This window comes from Aplysia californica, unplaced genomic scaffold (genome assembly GCF_000002075.1).
Source record: "Aplysia californica isolate F4 #8 unplaced genomic scaffold, AplCal3.0 scaffold00232, whole genome shotgun sequence".
NCBI lineage: Eukaryota > Metazoa > Mollusca > Gastropoda > Aplysiida > Aplysiidae > Aplysia > Aplysia californica.
Genome location: NW_004797502.1, coordinates 424,626 through 444,503, shown reverse-complemented (window position 1 = coordinate 444,503; position 19,878 = coordinate 424,626). Strand labels below are relative to the sequence as shown.

The following is a 19,878-nucleotide window of genomic DNA, read 5'->3' as shown; positions in this document are numbered from 1 at the left end:
GGGGGGAAGGGTCATCCCTGTTTCCATGTTTTAAAATTCCTGATGATAGGAATTTTCGGGTGGGGAGAATTTCTATCTAGTATAATTGTCTTTCTGCTAGGATGTTGTATTCCTCTAAGTTTTTTGTTGACCTTAACAGGCAAAGTTAAAATCCGCCTCTAAATTGTGCCGATAGGGCTTTGAAAACCCTACACTTAACTTTTTATTTTAGAATCACGCAGTTAATTTAAGATATTCCTAAAAAGACCGTTCTCTTTATATCCACTTTTCGTGTGCATAATGCAATTGTAAGAAATATGACTTTCTACCATCCGCCCTACCCCACACTTCTTTCTACTCCAAATCTCCCAACAAAAAGACAAAGACAGTCATACTTTTCCCTCTTCTATCTCTCTCTCTGCAGGGAAGCGCCGCACCCCGTTACGCACACGACCAGCGGCGGCCCGTCCCTCCCAGCGTTGACTTCCACTTGGACCAGTGCACCTTCTTCCTCCCTAACCAGTCCACGAGAGACACTCTAGCTCCAGCTTCCGTCGTCTTTCACTCCAGCCCCAGCAGCGCTGCCTCCCGGCGACTCGACTACTTACAACGCGCCCAACAGGCGGACAGAGGTCTCACCAGCTACGACAGCAGAGTACCAACAACACCACCAACAACACCAACAAAAACAATAAAGTGGGTGTCGCATTCAACGAGGTCGCCGTGACCGGCTTGTTGTCCTCGTTAGATCCGACCTCTCGTTGAACGTGACTAAGGCTAAAGAAAAGAAAGGAGACAAGTTATTATATTATACGATGTACCAATACCACTAATTAAAACCGTTGTTCCCCCTGATGACAAAAATCTCAAACAGCATCAGTGTGCGCGTGTTTGAGCTGTGTTCTGACCGTAATTTCTTCATTACATTTTTTTGGAAACAATTCTCGTGTGGAAACATACCCTCTCACATCTAGGCCTAGATCTAGATAAAGTAAAGGCGGCAGCTAGTATTTTCTGATCAGGGGAAGAAAAGAAAATTGGAAAAAAAATAAAGGTCTCGATCTAGATCTAGACCTACCCATCCAGAGTTCATCCAGTTTCATACAGCCGCATCGCGTTCTCACCCACCTCCTCCTATCTCTACCGTAGGCCAACCCTCGCCCATCCTCTTGGCTTTGGGGCCAATGTTATTAGGAGGCACACTAGAATCTAGCAATGCAATGTGTTAGGAATGAAAGATGGGCCTTGTGCTTTGCGTGAGATGGAGAGAAAGGAGAAAAAGTCTTCCCTTTTTGGGCCGCTAATTGCTTTTATTTGGTTATCGCGACCTCGCTGAAAGCGACTTTGGTCTGTTTGTAACCTCGTTGGAGCTGACGTGCATTTACAAAGAGATATAGAGGAAAAAAAATCGGGGATTAAGGTAATGATAGTATAAATATCAATAACAATAGTAACAATAACAACAAACAAAATGGAAGCACTGCATCGTTGCAGCCCGCACACACGCAGTTCTTGCTAAGAGGAAGGACGGTGGCGAGAGACAATAATTATTATGAGATATGTGCACAAGACATGTCCCCCCCACCAGAGAGTGGGTCACTACAAGACCTCCACAAAAGACGTCTTCAGAGCGCTACATCGGGCGGTCACTGATTTGGGCTACTCAGTTGACCCTCGTGACGTCAGTCGAGTGTTCCGTCCAAGGCAGACTTCGGAATGGGACGCCAACAGCGCTGTGTACTCCAGCGTAGGGAAAGTTCCCCCGGCAAGCATACCCCTGTACTTCCTAGGTCCTCCCCGCCCAACTCCGAGGTCAAAGTGCCAAACGGGGGAGCAAGCACCGGAACTGTCAAGCTGCCACCCACCGCGGCACCGACGACCATGAGCCCAAGCTTCGAGAGAGAGAGGACTCGTACTATCTCACGCCGGGCACTCGCACTGTGCCCAGATGTCTGGCCTCGCAAGGCGGGAACAGCTCATTCTCGCTGAACGGACACCAGCTCCAGACAACGCGGGTCCTGTCCCCGTCTGAGCTGTACAGCGAGTATTTTATGGGCGGGTTCCCAAGGTCTCATACGTTTGGCGGGATCAAAGCGACCTGAGCCTGTCGGGCAGCCTTCTCTCCAGACGGCATCATCAGTGGCCATGAGGAGACTCCAGAAAAGCCTCCTTCGTGACGTCAGATCCAGCCTTGCTGAAAGAATGTCTGATGGTATCCCAGTTGGGGCCCAAACTCCCGGCGACCGCCAGCCCTGAAGAGCTCGTGAAGCTGAAGACGTTTGCGCAGTACGTCAAGAAGGAAGACACAAATGGACGGGTCACCTTTTACAGCCTTTACCGAAACTTAAAAACAAGAGAGAGAAAAGCGTTGTCTGAAGAAGGCCGCTATGTGTTTAACTCCGTAGATAGCTACATCCACTTCCACAAGATCTACCACAGAGTCGGTGGGCATTCTGTGGCGGGCTCATTGCCCCCGAACCCCCACGCAGTTCTTTCACACATACCCCAGATTCTTCAAGTGGGCTGCTTCTCGTCTCACTGTACCGACACCGTCTTACTCAAGATGATGTTTAAAATGAACAAAACTAAAGGAATTGGATCTGTGAGTAAATACTCCAACGTGGCTTTGCACAAAGACTTGGAGGAATTCGTCATTGTCGGAACACCTTCTCTTAGCCGTACGCCAAAGTTTCCACAGTCGACGACACGGCAGGAGCACATGGTCCCGAGCCAGCTGGGCCACTATTCAAAAAGACGATGAAGATGTCGAAAATTATCGCGGGGAAGATCATGAGACTGAAGTGAAACGTCCTCAAAAGAAATCTGCTGTTAGTGGGGTGTGGGCAGGGGCAGGGGCAGGGACCTTCGACACAAAGATTGTCAGTAGCCAAATCAAGCTTCCTAACGGAGTGGCTGTTTGACATAATATAAATATATCGCATTTATATAACGCATTTCCCAAAAAAGTAGCTCAGTGCGCTTTTCATTGGAATACTCATTTTCAAAATCTTTCTTACTACTTCCTTTCTTCTCTTGCTTTATATATTGAGGCACACACACACACACACGCGCGCACACACACACACACACATACACACACACACGCACACATCCACCCCCCCACACACACACTCAATATTTACATTCAGACGTAGGCACAGAACAACTATAATAAAAATAACGCTAAAAGCTTATGAAGGATAGGCCTGTGGGAACAGAAAATGCTTAAGATGTCTTTTGAAGTTATCAAGTCTTCTTTTTTTTGGTCTTAGTTCCATGGGTAATCTGTTCCCCATATATGGACCAAGATATGAGAAAGATCTCTCTCCATATGATTTGTATGATTTAACTGGTGTCACAAGTAGGGTGTTATCGTTTGATGATCTTAGGTTTCTCCTTGGCTTATATATATATACTGATAAGTTCTTGTAGATAAAAAGGAGCAGTTTTATTTACCCATTTGAAATACATGACACAGATTTTAAATATTATTCTTTCTTTTACAGGGAGCCAATGCAGTTTTTTTAAATAGTGGAGTGATATGGTCTCGTTTTTTAGATCTTGTTATCAGTCTAGCAGCATTGTTTTGAATAACTTGTAAGCGATTCAATTATTTGTTGTTCAGACCTGCTAGGAGTGAGTTACAATAGTCTAATCTAGATAGGATAATAGATCTAGAGATGCTACCAATTTTTTGTGGTCTCATCGTTTAAGTACATGTTATTATGGAAACCGGGGCGGGGAGGATGGAGATATCATGACACCAGGGAGTGACGGAGGGGGTCAGCTGCCGAGCATAGAGGGCGATGATGTCAAGAGTGACAGTTTCCTGGACCAGATGAAGTCCCCGGCTGACCGGACAGATAGCATCAGGATGTTCTCGTGATCATAGAGAGGGAGGAATGCTACAGAATTGCGTCTGCGTCTACATGTGGCTCTGGGAACGATAATGAACGAGAAACGTTTAGAACTGGGAACTAAGACAGTCTTGTTTCTTTTTCTTTTAAGATAGTTTACTCCATTTCAATTTGAAAATCAAATTCCTTACGCGATCCATCATAGGTGAGGTTTCTGGGACTTTAAAACAGACATAAAGTCCATGCACTTCAAACTCTTACTGGTAACAGTGAAGGAAAACGAGACTGTGAAATACTCACCGCAATTTCCCTGCCCGAGGCGGAAGACGAAAGGTATTCCAATCACGAAGGACAAGTTAAACCTGTCTATAACTCGAATCTCAAACTTTTTATGTGTGTATGTTGGGAGGGGGGTGCTCAACACATTTTATACTCATATTAAAACACATTTGTGTGTGAATTTTAATGAAAAACGTTGCTTAAAAGCACAAACAAAGTAAATTTGCAATTTCCAAGGACACTCAAGCTTGTTTTGGAAGTCACCATATTTTGGCGGTCAATTTCTCGCTAATTAAATGGCAATCACCACCTCATTCAATCTCTAATATCTCGACTTCTGCTCAAGATAGATTTGTATCTGTACATCAAAAGCAATACAAATGACAAATATTAACCCCAGGTATGCTCCAAAACTGACGACCGCCTGATTCTACTGTATCTTGACATGAAACGTTCCCAGACTTTCGAAATTAGATCAGTGTACTTACTATCATCAGGACATGTATTTAGAGAGAAACCAAACAAAGAAATGAATGGCAGACAACGGTAGGCCTACCTGGTTTCTGTTTCAGGTCTGTCACTTCATGATGGTGATAATAATCCATACCATTTCCCTTTAAACACCATAGGCATAATCATAGTTTAGTCAAACTCTTACCTATTCACAGTTCACAGGTCCATGACGGCATAATATTTTACCTAGACAGTTGCGTACATGTAGAATAAAAAACGCTTAGAAGATGCCTTCGGATCTTCTAATAATGAAAACCAAACAACAGTCAGCATAAGATATAACCTTACTTCTCAAATGTAATTTTGACATTGTAGGAACTCAGATTGTTACCCAGACCCAACAACGCCTCCACCCCCTCCCCACACATACACACTCACCCAACAAACCCTAAACCTTGAGGTGAATCTCTCCCACTCCCACCTCTTTCTCAGCACCATACCTCACAGATCCCTAGACATTGAGGTGAATCTCACCAACCATACCCCCCCCCCCCCTCCCTTATTTTTCATCTCCTCGGTGTTTTGTACATCCTCCTTGGGTATCTGAAGGATGTTTATTTTTCATTCTTGAAGATGCACATGTGTAAATAAAGTAGACGCTGCTAATATCAATCTCGGTATCATTGCTGCCATCGTCGCTTTGGGTTCCTTTCTTATTTTTGTAGTTGCTGCTGCTGCTGCTTCTTCTCCTTCTCCTCCTCCTCCTCCTCCTCCTCCTCCTCCTCCTCCTCCTCCTCCTCCTCCTCCTCCTCCTCCTCCTCCTCCTCCTCCTCCTCCTCCTTCTTCTTCTTCTTCTTCTTCTTCTTCTTCTTCTTCTTCTTCTTCTTCTTCTTCTTCTTCTTCTTCTTCTTCTTCTTCTTCTTCTTCTTCTTCTTCTTCAGGTGTTGGAGCAAACATTGACGAACATTGTACCCAATGTGTGTGTGTGTGTGTGTGTGTGTGTGTGTGTGTGTGTGTGTGTGTGTGTGTGTGTGTGTGTGTGTGTGTGTATTTGTGTGTGTGCGTGCGTGCGTACCGTGCATATGATTCAAGGGACATAATCAAGTAATAAATATGCACGTTTAGTCTCTGTACGTTTATGTCCCTTGGCGAACATAATGCAGACACGAGGATTGGACAAAGCAAGACTAGCATTTCCAAATATAGTCACTTTCTGGAGAATTAATTTACACCTTATTGTTTATTCTTTTAACTCTTTAAGTGTGCGGCATGCTAGTCCAGCTGGTTCACATCATCACTCGGTTATTCACAGTCATAACAAAATCTAACAAACCTCAGCAAAGGGATCAATTCTACGATATTATCAAACTGCAAGTTTACGGCTCTGGTCATTCATTTCTTCTCAGTTTGACGTTTATTTTATGACAGTAGGAATATTAAGACGTGGAGCAAAAGGGAAGTTTGTGGTTCTGAAAACTTGGGTGGTAAAATTGGCTGCTTACAAAGGAGAATTATCATTCCCTCTATTTGCTGAGGAACAAAGTGGTGTATATTTTTCAAAGCCCGATCGATCGACCATAAGAGCTGTAGCCTGACTAGATAGAATCTAGTAAATTGAAAAAAAAAGATTATATTACACTAGCCTGCGTACCCGTTATATGAACGGGAAAATAATGTTTCCTAGACAAAAATTAATGTTGAGATGTAAATAAAAATGTCAATACTGCAATAATTTAGACATTTATTTGATTACAACTGGGTGGTTCTTTTCTATTACTGAAAAAATGAAATTTCAAAAGTGAAACTCACCTAAGAATGACGTATACCGCCCAAAACCTCTAGATAAACAACATTCCTGGTTTGACTGTTGGGTGCCAAGATGTGAACAACATCTTTATCTCCAGTTCGGGACATGGCTACATACAATATTACATGTGCAAATACTGTGCATTTGAGATCTAGGCCAACTCTTCGAAGAGACTGTCCCTGAGCTTTATTAATTGTAATGGCAAAGCATATTTTGAGGGGAAATTGTGTTCGCTTAATAGGTAGTCCCCTGTCGGTTGGTTGAAGTATAATTCTAGGAATCCAGTGTTTTTCATCCTTGTATGGTCCAGAAAAAACTTCAATCTCGACGACGTTTGGCATGGTTTGTGTCATAACACATCTTGTAACATTAATTAATTTTGGTGGGTTAAGAGAGTGGAGGACCATTACGGGCATACTTTACTTTTTTACTTTTATCCGCCGCTTATACCCTTTTGGGTGTCGCGGGAAGAAAGTGACGTCTCTCTGTCGCCAGCCGGAGAGCTTGGGTCAGGGGGATGCCGGGGGTGTTTAATGTTTCCCTGACTCCATCTATCCAGGTCATTACGGGAATACCAGTCTTTAATTTCAGAACATGGGGTGGAATGCCGGCAAGTTCAATGGAGTTCAGATATTCCAGGGGTTACATCGTTCTCGTTAAGTGTGGTATTTATAGACTGATAGACTTTGAGTGTAGACGACATCATGTCAATGAGTTTTTTTTATATTTTTGAGACTGTTTCATTTAAAGGAGCTAGTATGGCCCTTTCTGACAGCCACTGCAAATTTTCCAAATTGTCTGCGAAACCGGGAAAAACTTGATTGATGAGATTTTCAATAGAAGTAGAAACTTTTCCAAGTTCGAGAACGCTGATTTTGTCTGGTTCAACAACAACTGATTTCCTCTGGTCCTCAATGTTCAATAATAATTTGGAGAATGAGTCTTCTTCAAAGCCATCATGTAAGTGAACTCGCATGTTTGTGGTGAGGTTCAGTGTTTTCACATCTGTCCGCAAATAGGACTTTTTGCGTTCAGCTCAGGTGCTTTGTCAAGTACTATGATGACACTGCAGTCACCGATGAGCCTTGCTAAGGATGTTCTCTTCTTGATAGAACACATTGGTGTGTCGCATCTAGCTACATCCTAAGGTACTTTAAAGGTATTGTGTACAGTTCTACCCCCTGTAATCCACTGCTGGCTGTTGCAATTGCAATTCTTTCTTCAGATCGAATTGTTGCCATTAAATCTTTTAGAAGGAATGTAGCGTCAAGAAAAAATACTCACTTTGCTTTGTTACGGACAGCTGTCATAAAGGTGTTAAATACATACTTCTGGTCTGATGTTAACAGGGCATTGTTTCTCGATACCCTTTGTCTTTGTTCTTTTACATCGTAGGTGATTTCTCTACTGTAGTTTGCTGTGCTCTCTCTGCAGCATCTCCTCGTTGAATCGGAAGTCCATATGAATCGAGACTTTGCCCACTTATTTGTAAAACACAGTCTTTAAGATGCACTAAAGCAATGTTGTCAGTAGAGAAAGTATTATCAAGACTTAGATCAGCATCATTGTATGTGAAGGCTGGTGGATTTCTGCTGAGCGTATCAGTATCAGCTTGATCTTCTTCTTCCTCTTCGTTTACGTCATCTTCTTATTCTTTCTCTGTATTTTCAGTGTTCACACCTGATCTAGATCAAGATCTACTCTGCTTATGTCTCTTAGCCACAGGTGTCATTCGTCCAATGGCTCGCCGTTTGGGTAGCATAGTGAGTTTATTTTCCTCTAGATCGAGATAGATCTAACTAACACACACGCACGCACACACACACACACACACACACACACACACACACACACACACACACACACATACACACACATACACACACACACACACACACCTGAAAATACACATTCTTCGTCTCTTGCTCAGCCACAGGGCCACAGCACTGCCTCTAAATAAAAATCTATCACAGTACAGGTGCCTATATAACCAGACCTGATAGTATCTTTAGATCTAGAGATCTAGACCTATCACAAAGATCTACTAAGTCAGAAATTTAACCCAGGTCTTCTGTTTACGACATGAAAGTCTCAAACCGTTACACCATGGACGCCAGTTGCAAGGTTTAGGCAGAATGGGAAATATTGAATGAGTAAGGGTTAAGCTTGATAAACTGTCAAAATAGTCATGTACGTGTATGTGTCGAAGTATCTAATACAGTGATTATCGACCTAAGTCTTTATAGCCAACACCCACCTTCTAGGCTGTTTTTCTGTTGTCGTTGAGTGTCCTGGCAACAGCAGAATCGCCGAGTATTCCGATGTCTCGATTTCTCTAACGTTGAGTAAAACTGTTGAATCTTCCACCGTTTTTTAAAATGATAATGATGGGATGATATAGCAGTTTGTGATAAACAAAAGTGTAAAATTCATGAAAAAACAAACAAACTAACAACAACAACAAAAAATAAAACAAAGAATCGACAAAATTCGCCACTTGTTCAGGGAAAAAATAAGCCAACCTTCTGTTTTTTGACGTTGGTGCTGCAAACATTAACTCAAGCACCAAAATATTGTTTTTATAGCATGACCTACTTTTTGGGTACTTCGTATTGCTCACGGGGAAGGAAAAGCGTAACAACTGAAAAGACTAGATTCTAGAGTTTTTTTTAACACAATCAAAATGTGGTACCTCTCTTTTGACCACCAGTATATTATTATAATACCTGTCAACTGTCAATATCCGGGTGATCCCCACTGCCCACTAAATGACCAAATCGCCCACAAGTTGGCCATATCGCCTAGGATGTCAAGCACTGATGTAGATGTTGATGAGTACGTTTCATACTTTGGAAATATATAAGTCATGCACCTTTTCATTGATTTATTTTTTCGCTGAAAGGTTTGAATAAACCAGAATTCAGCAAAGGTATTTCCAAGTCTCACGATTAAATGACCCTTGCCCAAAAAGCTTCCCCACCAAAGAAAAAAACCCAGCAAAGAAACAAACAACCCCCCCCCCCCCCAACCCAAAAAAACACAAAAAACCTACAAAAAACAACAACAAGCAAAAAAAAAAAAAAAAAAATTAAAAAAAACTACTCAAAAATAAAACAGCCCCCCCCCCCCCCCACACACAAACCAAATCCTATTGTCATTGTTGAAAATGTGTTATGGACACTATATAATGTTTCTTTTTTCCTCACGGAACACACAAATCTCAGCAAAAGTAAGGCTACCGGTTCCTTGTAAGAAAATCCAGATCGAAAAGATAGATGTATGATATATGTAATATATGATCTTTGTTATACTTGTTATGAAACAATAGATTAGCTTTTACAAAATTGTTCTTCCCTGTCAATTACATGAGTTCGTTAAACATTCGTTTCTCTGTTTTTATCTTTTTTGATACATTTTAGTAAGGATTTCACTGGTTTTTTTTTGGTTTTTGTAAAGTGTTTTACGGCGCTCGCAACTGCATAGGTCATATGAGCGCGCGGGACACACCTAATATTTTCAGTTGGTAGGAACTTTTGAATTTTGCCCGGGTAGCGGCCGAAGCCTACTCTTATCGATTTTAGACCACCAAGGGATCTTTAACGTGCGCAACTTGCACACGGGCCCTCCGAGATTTTTCGCCCTTGTCCGAGAAGGCTAGGTGTAGATCTTTCCCACCAGAAGATCAGGGGTGTGGCAGAAAGACAGCAGTAAGGAGGAGCCAAGGAGTAGCAGTAGAAAGGCTGCAGAAAGAGTCAGGAGCCCAGAGGAGGGGGCAAAGGAGATGCGGGGGTGGGGGCAGAAAGTGGAATTGAAAGCAGACGACAGAATATTGCTAGAGAGAAGGAAAGGAGGTGAAAGGAGACAATTTTAGAGAAGAAAATTTTTCGGTTGCTACCCGGATTCGAACCCGGGACCTTTGAATGAGAGGCCAACACCTTAACCTCTAGGCCACGAGAGCCCCTGACTTCACTGTACTTGCATCAGAATAATATGATCATAATATATAATTTCCAAGAGAGTAACAAACACGAAAAAAAAGGAGAAGAGATCAGGACGATAGCTGATTGCTAGAAAAAAGAAGCAAGCCAAATCAGAGCACCCACCAACCACTCGATATTTTGTTTTCTTACCAAAGACAGGAAGCGTATGGTCGGCGTCCTCATGTTTCGTGCAGTTGGGATCGTGCTAAAAGAGGACGTATTTAATTGCCAGGATGTGAGAGTCCGTGATCTTTGATTATGTTTCTTTTTTAATGTAGGTGTTTTTACGCCCCTATCGATACAATTTAGATCACATAGGAGACGGACCTCCGACACTGCCTGTCGGGGCCAAATCGGGCTGAGAGAGATACATGTACAACATCTCAGCAGAAAGACGGAGATACTCGATAAAAATTCTCCACACCCAGGAATTGAACTCGTGGTCTCTTCTGCGCGACAGTGAATCAACGCAATCCCTACACCACAGACGCCGGAGCACAGTCAACCACGGTGATAATTTAACATGCGCACAGCATTAGGAAAATACGTGTGCTATGAATAAGAAGTACCAGCACCTATCGAGCGTTCATAAGGTTCGTTTTAAAATGTGTTACCAGAGACTCATATCATTGTACTGTAATTGTTATCATCCCGCTGATGCTGATGAAGATGACTGTAAAATTAAACCAGAACTACTACTTATAGGCGAGTAGTGCTCTCAAAATAAACAGGAGAAACAAGCAATTTGTAAAACTAAGTCTTTAATTTGGATCATGAAAACAACAACAACCCCCCCCCAACCCCCCCCCCCCCCCCACAAAATAACAAACAAAATAAAAGCACAAGAAAGCCCCGCACTGTTGGGGTGATGCTCAACACAATGCCAGCAGCATAACCCAAGACTGGAAAAATGGTCCCATATTTATCATTATATTATATTAAAAGATGTGCAAATTTTCAAAATAAATTATGCTGTTTCTGTAAAAACTAAATAGGTCTATTCCGTTCTCAAAACCAAATAATAATAATAATAATGATAAGATGCTTAAGAAAAAATACTGAACATCATAAAAAGAGAAAGGGGGAGAAGTGAAATAGTAAGAGAACACGTTAGTTCGACTTACAAGCGACTCCCATCTGATTTTTTTTGGCATACATTTATTATTATTTGATTAACTCGGTCGCACACAAATAATTCCAAAATCTGGTAACTGCGGACTAAGAGAGGATATGCGTCCCACCTCCAAGACAGCCTGGGGGAGGAGGGGGGGGGGGGGGGGCAGAACTAGAATAAGTGACAAAAGCTAGGGAAAACAAAAAACATTAGTTAATCAAAAAATCCAAAACTGCGAAATAAATCTAATCATTGTTATTGATAATCTCTTATAGATCCATTTTAATGTTGAATAATAATTTTACCTACTCACTCCATTGTTTTAGTCGATGATTGTCTGAAACGAATAAGACCAAGTAAAAGGACATGGGCCAATGACAGAAAAAAAATAATTCAAATTTTTTTTAATGGCTTGACTCCCTGCCTTGAGCATACATATTAGAGAGAAACTAGGCATAGCATTTTTTGGACATCAAATATCAGAATATGTCGAGACGAGACTGCCACCCGACAGTATAGCAGCGAGAGCATACAAACAGAGATTAGATGGTTTCCGGAAAGGGCAGGTCCGAGAGAAAATGGGTAGAGCGGTTTAGAGAAACATTCGACAAGCTGTGCAACTGTCGACCCAACAAACAAGAGAAAGGCATTTGCTCCTCCCATCGACACTAAGGGAACATAGGTCGAAAAAATTAAGTAAAAGTAAGTAAAGTTTGTAACATATTATAAGCCTTTGCTCTCTCACGAACTCAAAACAGAATTTATCAAAGTAAGTGTATTGCTGTTTCCTTAGTTGTAGGTACAGCCAACTGCTCTAGTTTGATTTTTTTCGAAACTTTTTTTTCTCCGAAAAAACAACAACATTTGTTTGAGTGGACTTTTCAAAGTTCCACAATAACCTTACCAATGTTCTTCCTTGAGAACATATGCTCAACAGCGTCAACTGTTTTTTCTAGCCCTTTGAAAGGTCCATTTGCAACATTTTCCCCCTTGTCTAGATTCACTTTAATCTTACCCTCTGCGTATTGTTTAGCCAAAGTGGCAATGTGGAGAGGGAACTTTTTAACATAGTGAGGTAGAAAAAACCCAAGGACACTTGCTGATTTGCGGAGACAGGCCATACCTACTGGCAGTTTTGATATCATTTCACTAGCGTTGGTACCCTCTGCGTTTTCGTACCCAGAAATAGCCCCAATGACAATCAGCCTTCCTTCAATTGCCAGATTCTGCAAAGAGACGTCAAACATTTCTTTACCAACACATTCGTAGACAACGTCTAATTTGTTCGAATATTCTTTCTTTATAACTTCCTCAAAATTTTCTTTCTTGTAATTGATGACGCGATCACAGCCGATGCTCTTCAGGAAGTCCACCTTTTCGGGACTAGAACATGTCCCAATCACGTGACACCCGGCCAGTTTGGCGATCTGCACGGCGAACTGACCAGTCCCCCCGGCAGCAGCGGTCACCAGGACGGTTTCACCAGCTTTCAGATTTCCTTTTTGTTCCAGCGAGATAGACGCCGTCAGTCCACTGAGCACGATAGACAGCAGGCCAGGGTCGGTAGACGGGACTGGGACGGCCTTGTCAGCTGGCACAATCACGTACTCCGCGAAGGTACCGAACTGGAGGAAGGCGACGGCTTGACCTATTTTCAGATTGGTCACTCCCTCACCGACGGCGACGATTGGTCCAATCCCCTCCAGGCCAGCAGGAAAAGGCGGTTTCATTGTGGGATCGTAGCGACCGGAGCTCAGATTGATGTCAGAGGCGTTGATGCCCACAAATTTGTTCTTCACCAACACCTGGCCAGCTTGCGGTTTGGGAACGGGGACATCCCTGATTTCTGTGACTTCACGGAAGTTGGTGCCAAGTTTGGTGATGGTGACTTGCTTAGCTGTAGCGGGAAGGGCCATGGTTGTGACTGGTTTCGACAGTTGAAGTTACTTGCCTGGAGAATAAGATAAAGCAATGAAGAAATGTTAATTTAAAACAAGAGGGGAAAAAGAAGGTTGGAAAAAAGGGGGCGGGGGTGCGTGAACTACTATAAAGCTGGGTATTTCTAAGATATCGATCATTTACTAGGGCTACAACATCCATCATCAATAGCCAATAATAAGAGATCTGATGGCTTCAAAGCGAGACGAAATACCAAGAAAAAGACAGATCGACGGAGTCACAGAGACCCTCCACAGGGACAAGAAGACGATCCAAAAGGCAACAAACAGGCCAACGTTTGACAATTGCGTCTCCCTATCGTAAAGTAAGGGGGGAAAATCAAGGCTGACAGACAGAAAATTATTATAGCATTTTGCGTCTTGACAGATGAACTTAAAGCAGTATGCATGATACAGCTTTGCCTGGGAGGTGGACATAGAGAATGCTGTTTGAACAAGTACTACAGTACTGCCCTACCTTCAATTCTTGACTTCTTTTCTATGCTCCAAAGCAGAGACATTGTTAACACACTCACACACACACACACACACACACACAAACACACACACTCACACACACACACACACACACACACACACACACACACACACACACACACATATATATATATATATATATATATATATATATATATATATATATATATATATATATATATATGTATGTATGTATGTATAGTATAAGGTTTTACGGCGCTCGCAACTGCTAAGGTCATATGAGCGCGCGAAACACAAGTTGTTCACCTCTGCGAAAGTTCACTTCACGACTGGCTAACTAATTTACTTTAAAATGCTAAAAAGTTAAAATATTCAAATTCGGTGTAAATACATTTGTGATCTAAAACAACTTTTAAGTAACAATAAAAATTTTAAATAATATCAAATTCACTCTACAACTCGCCATAAAGGCCAATGGCCTTTATAAAATCTAAAATTCTGCTGGGAACAACGACGGAAAAAATATCCTGCAATTTCTTGCATTTATAATATTTCCTTCGGATCTCTCCAAAGTCTAGACATTCTGTTAAAATGTGTCTAATGGTAAAATCTGTGTCGCATCCGAAACAGAACGGCTTCTCATCTCCCTGTAGGAGGTATTTGTGGGTCAGGGCCGTGTGTCCGATGCGCAATCGAGTAAAAATGACTTCGTCTCTTCTGGAGAGATCCGAAGGATTTCGCTGTTCTAGTTTGGGTTTAATTTCATATAATTTATTATTTTTCTGGTTTTCCCAGTGGCTCTCCCACAGACTGGAGGTGTACTTTTTGACTTCATTTCTAAAGTCAGTCTGTGGGAGAGTGTTTGTCGTTGATCCCAGCAGAAGGGATGAAGCTTTCTTCGCCAGGTCGTCTACCTGCTCGTTTCCTCGGATGCCCACATGGCTGGGTATCCATGCGAACATGTTGTTTTTTTCCTGTTTCGGATAGTGTATGGGGTGTAAGAGTGTGTAGTTTGTGAGTGAGGTGATGCAAGACGGAGAGTCAGAAAGGATAAGGAAAGATTTGTTAGGAGAATTTTCTACAGAGTCCAGTGCCATGTCAATGGCAGTGGCCTCCGCAGTGAAAATGGAGGCTTCAGGATGGAGTCTCCTCTGGTGTGTATTGTTGGGAGATAGGGCTGCGGCGCCCACTTCATTGTCTTTTTTGGAGCCATCCGTGAAGATGAGCTCCGCACCGGGGTATTTATCTATTAGTTTTTTGTATTCTGCTTTAAAAGTTTTGGTGTTTGTGCTTTCTTTGTTGTGTGTGGTCAGCTGTAAATCTACTTTTGCCTTGGTGAGGTGCCACGGAGGGAGGTCGGGGAAAAGAATTTGTTGGATGTCTTGTTTGGAAAAGTGTAAGTTTTTGAGGTCCTCAAGGATTCTGAGGCCGAAAGGTTTGATGAGTTTTTCGTTGTTTTGGAATCTGTTTCTGGTTTCTGGATTTGTTTGAAAAATGCTGTTGTGCGCTGGATTTTCCGGTGTTGAGCTCTGTTTAACTGCGTATTGTAGTGAGAGTTGTGTGCGTCTGAGTGAGAGTGGTGGAATGTTGGCCTCGGCCTGGAGGCTCTCCACCGGAGAAGTGCGGAAAGCCCCCAGAGCGAGGCGGAGTCCTTGGTTCTGTATTGGATCTAGTATTTTTAAGACGTGTGGTTTTGCCGATCCGTAGACTTGACAGCCGTAGTCAAGCCTGGACCGGACAAGGGAGATGTACAAGTGGAGAAGGTGTTTTGAGTCCCCGCCCCACTCCGGATGTGATAGAATTTTCAAAGCGTTTAACGCTTTCTGGCACCTCACACGAAGGTCTTTGATGTGTGGTATGAATGTAAGTTTTTTGTCGAAAATGACACCGAGGAAACGAGCTTGGTCCTGGACGGGAATCCTTTCCCCGTATAGTGTCAAATCCGGCTGCAGCACACGTCTGCCTGTTCGGCAGAAGTGTACTGCAACCGTCTTTGACGGGGAGAACTTGAAACCGTTGTTGTTTGCCCACGTTTCAAGTTTTTGCAGCTGCGTTTGCAGCTGCCTTTCCATAGATCTCAAATGAGGATTTTTCGATCGGCAGCATATCAAGAAGTCGTCAACGTATAACGAGCTGTCTATGCTGTTCTGGAGGGTTTTCACTATGGAGTTAATTTTAATTTCAAATAGGAGAGGAGAAAGGATGCTCCCCTGGGGGACTCCTTCCTCCTGTTGGTGGGGGTCTGAAAGGGAGGATCCGACACGAACCTGGAAGGAACGGTTCTTCAGGAAGTTGCCAATGAAGGCAGGGAGGTGACCGCGTATGCCGAGTGCGTGCAGGTCTCGAAGAATGCCGTACTTCCAGGTTGTGTCGAAGGCTTTTTCTAGGTCAAAAAAGATGGCGATCATGTGGCCTCTTTCAGCGAACGTCTCGCGTATAAAGGTCTCCAGGCGGACCAGGTGATCCAGAGTGGATCGGGTTTTCCTGAATCCGCACTGGAGACCGCTCAGCGAGCCCGTCGTTTCCAGAAACCACATGAGTCGCCTGTGAATCATTTTTTCAATTAGTTTGCAGAGACAGCTCGTTAGGGCTATAGGTCTGTAATTGGATGGGTGTGTGTGGTCTTTGTTAGGTTTGGGTATTGGAATGACAGTGGCGAGACGCCAAGACTCCGGAAAGGAGTGCGACCGCCACATGTCGTTGTATATGTGAAGTAGGAGTGTGAGTGTTTCTGAGGGTAAGTGTCTAATGATCTTGTTGTGGATGTCATCCGGTCCCGGGGCTGTGTCGCCCAGGTCCGAGATGCACGATGTAAGTTCGTCTATTGTGAAGTCTGCGTTGTAGGTTTCAGTGTTGTTTGAGTGGAAGTTTAGGTGTTGTTTTTCTCTGTTAGTTTTGACGTTTTGAAAAGTGGTGTTGTAGTTTGCTTGGGATGAGTTTTTGGCTAGAGATGTAGCTATTGTGTTTGCAATGTCTACTTGTGTTTCAGCTGTTGTTCCATCCGGCCTCTGGACGTGCCGAATGGTGTCTGTGCGTCTACCTGAGAATTTTTTAGCAATTTGGAAAACTTGATTTGAGTGGTGTCTGGCTGTTGATTTTGGAGATGTATTTTTGGAATGATTGTCTTTTGCTCTCCCTGAGGCATCTACGTGCCTCAGCTCGAGCCTTTAAATAAAGTATCTTATTTTCTATGGTGGTGTTGTTGACGGCTCTTCGATACGCTGCCTTCTTTTTCTTTACTGCGTCCTCACATTCCCAAGAGAACCAGATCTTGTTCCTCCGGGGTTTTGTTTTTGTTTTTGGAATGTGATTGTGGCATATTTCTAAGAGTTTTTCGTGAAATTTATTGTAGTTGTGGTCGAAATTGGGATTAAGAATCTTGGAACATTGATTGGCAAACCCGTCCCAGTCGGCTTTTTTGAAGTTGAAGCGTTCTGGGATCGGGTCGTTTTGGAGGCTATTGTTTTTGAGGAGAATTGATTGGGAAATGGTCCGTACGGTCATCCAGCACAGACCACTCAAGATCTGGGACTAGGTCAGGGGTACAAAAGGTGAGGTCAAGGGACGAAGTGCCATAAGTGGCTCTGTTTCTGTAAGTTGGGGATTTATCATTTAAGAGACAGATGTTATTTTGAAATAAAAAGTTTTCTATTATTTTACCTTTCTGGTCTATAGGTTTGTCTCCCCAAAGGGGGCTGTGGGCATTGAAATCACCGAGCAAAATAAAAGGTTTTGGCAGCTGAGATTTTAAGTCATTTAGTTGGGTTATTTTTAGGGGGTAAGTTGGTGGGATGTAAACTGAGCAGATCGTGATTGGTCTGTGCAGGGTGACCCGTACGGCAATAGCCTGGAGGGTCGTCTTAAGATGTACTTGTCTGTGGAGTGTGTGGTTGTCGGTGTAGATGGTGGTACCACCGGAAGCAATCTGGTTCTCCGTGTGAATGTGATGGTACGCAGTAAATCCTCTTAAGTCTATGGTTGAAGCCGGGGCGAATTTTGTTTCTTGAATACAGGCCACCCGTGGGCACAGTGTGGCCTGTAAATGTTGCAATTCTGCAATGGAAGGTCGGATTCCGCCGGCATTCCATTGCAGGACCGCCATTATGAATTTTTACTTTTTGATTTGGAGCACTTAGGCCCCGGCTTCGAAGAAACACTCTGACTCCTCCTTACGGCGGAGGCAGAGTGTTTTCTATATATATAATATAAAATATGAAACAGAGATATTTAAATATATATAATTAGATATATATTTCATCAAGGAAGGTGTATATTACTATCAAGATGTGTGATATGATCTCTTTAGTAGGAACATTTTGAATGTTTCCCCGGTGGCGGCCCAAGGCCTTCTATGCACTGGGGGTGTGGGGGGGAGGGGAGATATAGATAGACAGCCAAAAGACAAACACAAAATATAATTACCACTAGGGCTAGATGAAAAAGAATTCTCCCTGATCGTCTTCATCTAAAGCCAAAAGAGCTCAGACAACTTCATGCCTATCTACCTTCATCTCAAACCAACACAACAGTGTGTGTCTCAGTTATACCCCTTACACTCAATCACAATATAAAGAATTATATAGACATATCTATCTATCTATCTATCTATCTATCTATCTATCTATCTATCTATCTATCTATCTATCTATCTATCTATCTATCTATCTATCTATCTATCTATCTATCTATGTACATATATATAGAAATATACATATATCGATATAGATATATAGATACATCAATGCTATATTGTAGAAATACATATACATATATATATATATATATATATATATATATGGATGGAAGGGGTATAGGGGTAAAAAAGGAAAATAAATAAAGATAATATATATATATATATATATATATGTATATATATATATACAGAAATGCACAGGACTTTCGAACCCGTTCGAATATAAACGAGCTGTTCCTATTTTTCACTACTTTCACTCACTGAGGACGTGAATTCTGGTCCTTCGACAACGCTCGAAGACGCGCTATTTTGGGGCAATCTGAAAAAGAAGCATAACTGCTTTACTTTTTCGTACTAATTGTTCAGTTCAGTACTCCTCCATTTATTTGAGACTTAAAAACTTACAGGGAACCACTTGCTTAATATGAAATTACGCAAATCTATGTTTTTGATCTGTTTATGACGGTTTGAAATGTGCCGCAACATTGCCTTTGGTCTACCTCTGATCGGACGTACGTGTCTGCAACGTCCCTTATTGTTTTTGTAAGTCTTTTACGGCGCTCGCAACTGCATATTAAGGTCATGTAAGCGCGCGGGACACATTAAACATTTTTAGTTGGAGAAGAAAGGAGACAAAAGAACAAGGTTAGAGAGCAGGAACGGAGGTGAAAGGAGAATATTTTAGAGAAGAAACGTTTCCGTCTGTCAGGTTTCGAACCCGGGACCTATTAAATGAGGAGTGAACACCGTAACCTTTAGACCACAAGAGCCCCCTACTGTTTATTTAGACTCTGGCCTACTACTCGTTCCTCATTTCTCGTGTCTTCGTTCAAAGTTCGACGGCCTTGCGCAAACATTGCGATAACAAGCATTAACGCTTTACCAACGTTGCTCCTTTGCACCCTCTTCTGGACTCCTGCCGCTTTCTGCAGTCTTTCTACTGCTAATCCTTGGCTTCTTCTTTCTGCTGTCTTTCAGCCAGACCCCTGATCTTAGGGTAGGTAAGGTCTAACACCTAGCAGTCTCGGATAACGGCAAAAAACTTCGGAAGTCCAGTGTGCAAGTTGCGCACGTTTAAGATTCCTTGGTGATCCTAAAATCGATGACAGTAGGCGTCGACCGCCATCCGGGCAATGTCAAAATTTCCTACCAAACTAAAATTAATTTTTGATATATACCGTACACTCATATGACCTTATGCAGTTACGAGCGCCGTAAAACATCTACACCCCCCACGGTCCTAAAAAACAACAACAACAAAACCATCCCCACAAACAACAACCCCAAAAAAGAAAAAAAACCCCATCACCCCCCACACAA

At 42.5% G+C, this 19,878-nt stretch overlaps 1 protein-coding gene across 2 annotated transcripts; it reads right to left on the bottom strand.

The window, feature by feature from the left end:
- Positions 1–11,496: 11,496 nt before the first annotated feature.
- On the bottom strand, positions 11,497–18,915 carry LOC101845003 (prostaglandin reductase-3). 2 transcript variants are annotated; one of them, XM_005099992.3, is made up of 2 exons: positions 18,820–18,915; positions 11,497–13,420 (listed from the first exon to the last, which is right to left on the bottom strand). In XM_005099992.3, exon 2 carries the CDS (start codon positions 13,383–13,385, stop codon positions 12,351–12,353), a length of 1,035 nt encoding a protein of 344 aa, XP_005100049.1. In that variant the 5' UTR covers positions 13,386–13,420; positions 18,820–18,915; the 3' UTR covers positions 11,497–12,350. The 2 variants fall into 2 exon arrangements, with proteins under 2 accessions (XP_005100049.1, XP_012938898.1); XM_013083444.2 differs by lacking the exon at positions 18,820–18,915 and adding an exon at positions 16,133–16,165.
- Positions 18,916–19,878: the final 963 nt, after the last annotated feature.

Excerpts from the sequence above, each read along its gene's own strand:
- LOC101845003 (XM_005099992.3), bottom strand. The coding sequence starts at position 13,385 with ATGGCCCTTCCCGCTACAGCTAAGCAAGTCACCATCACCAAACTTGGC.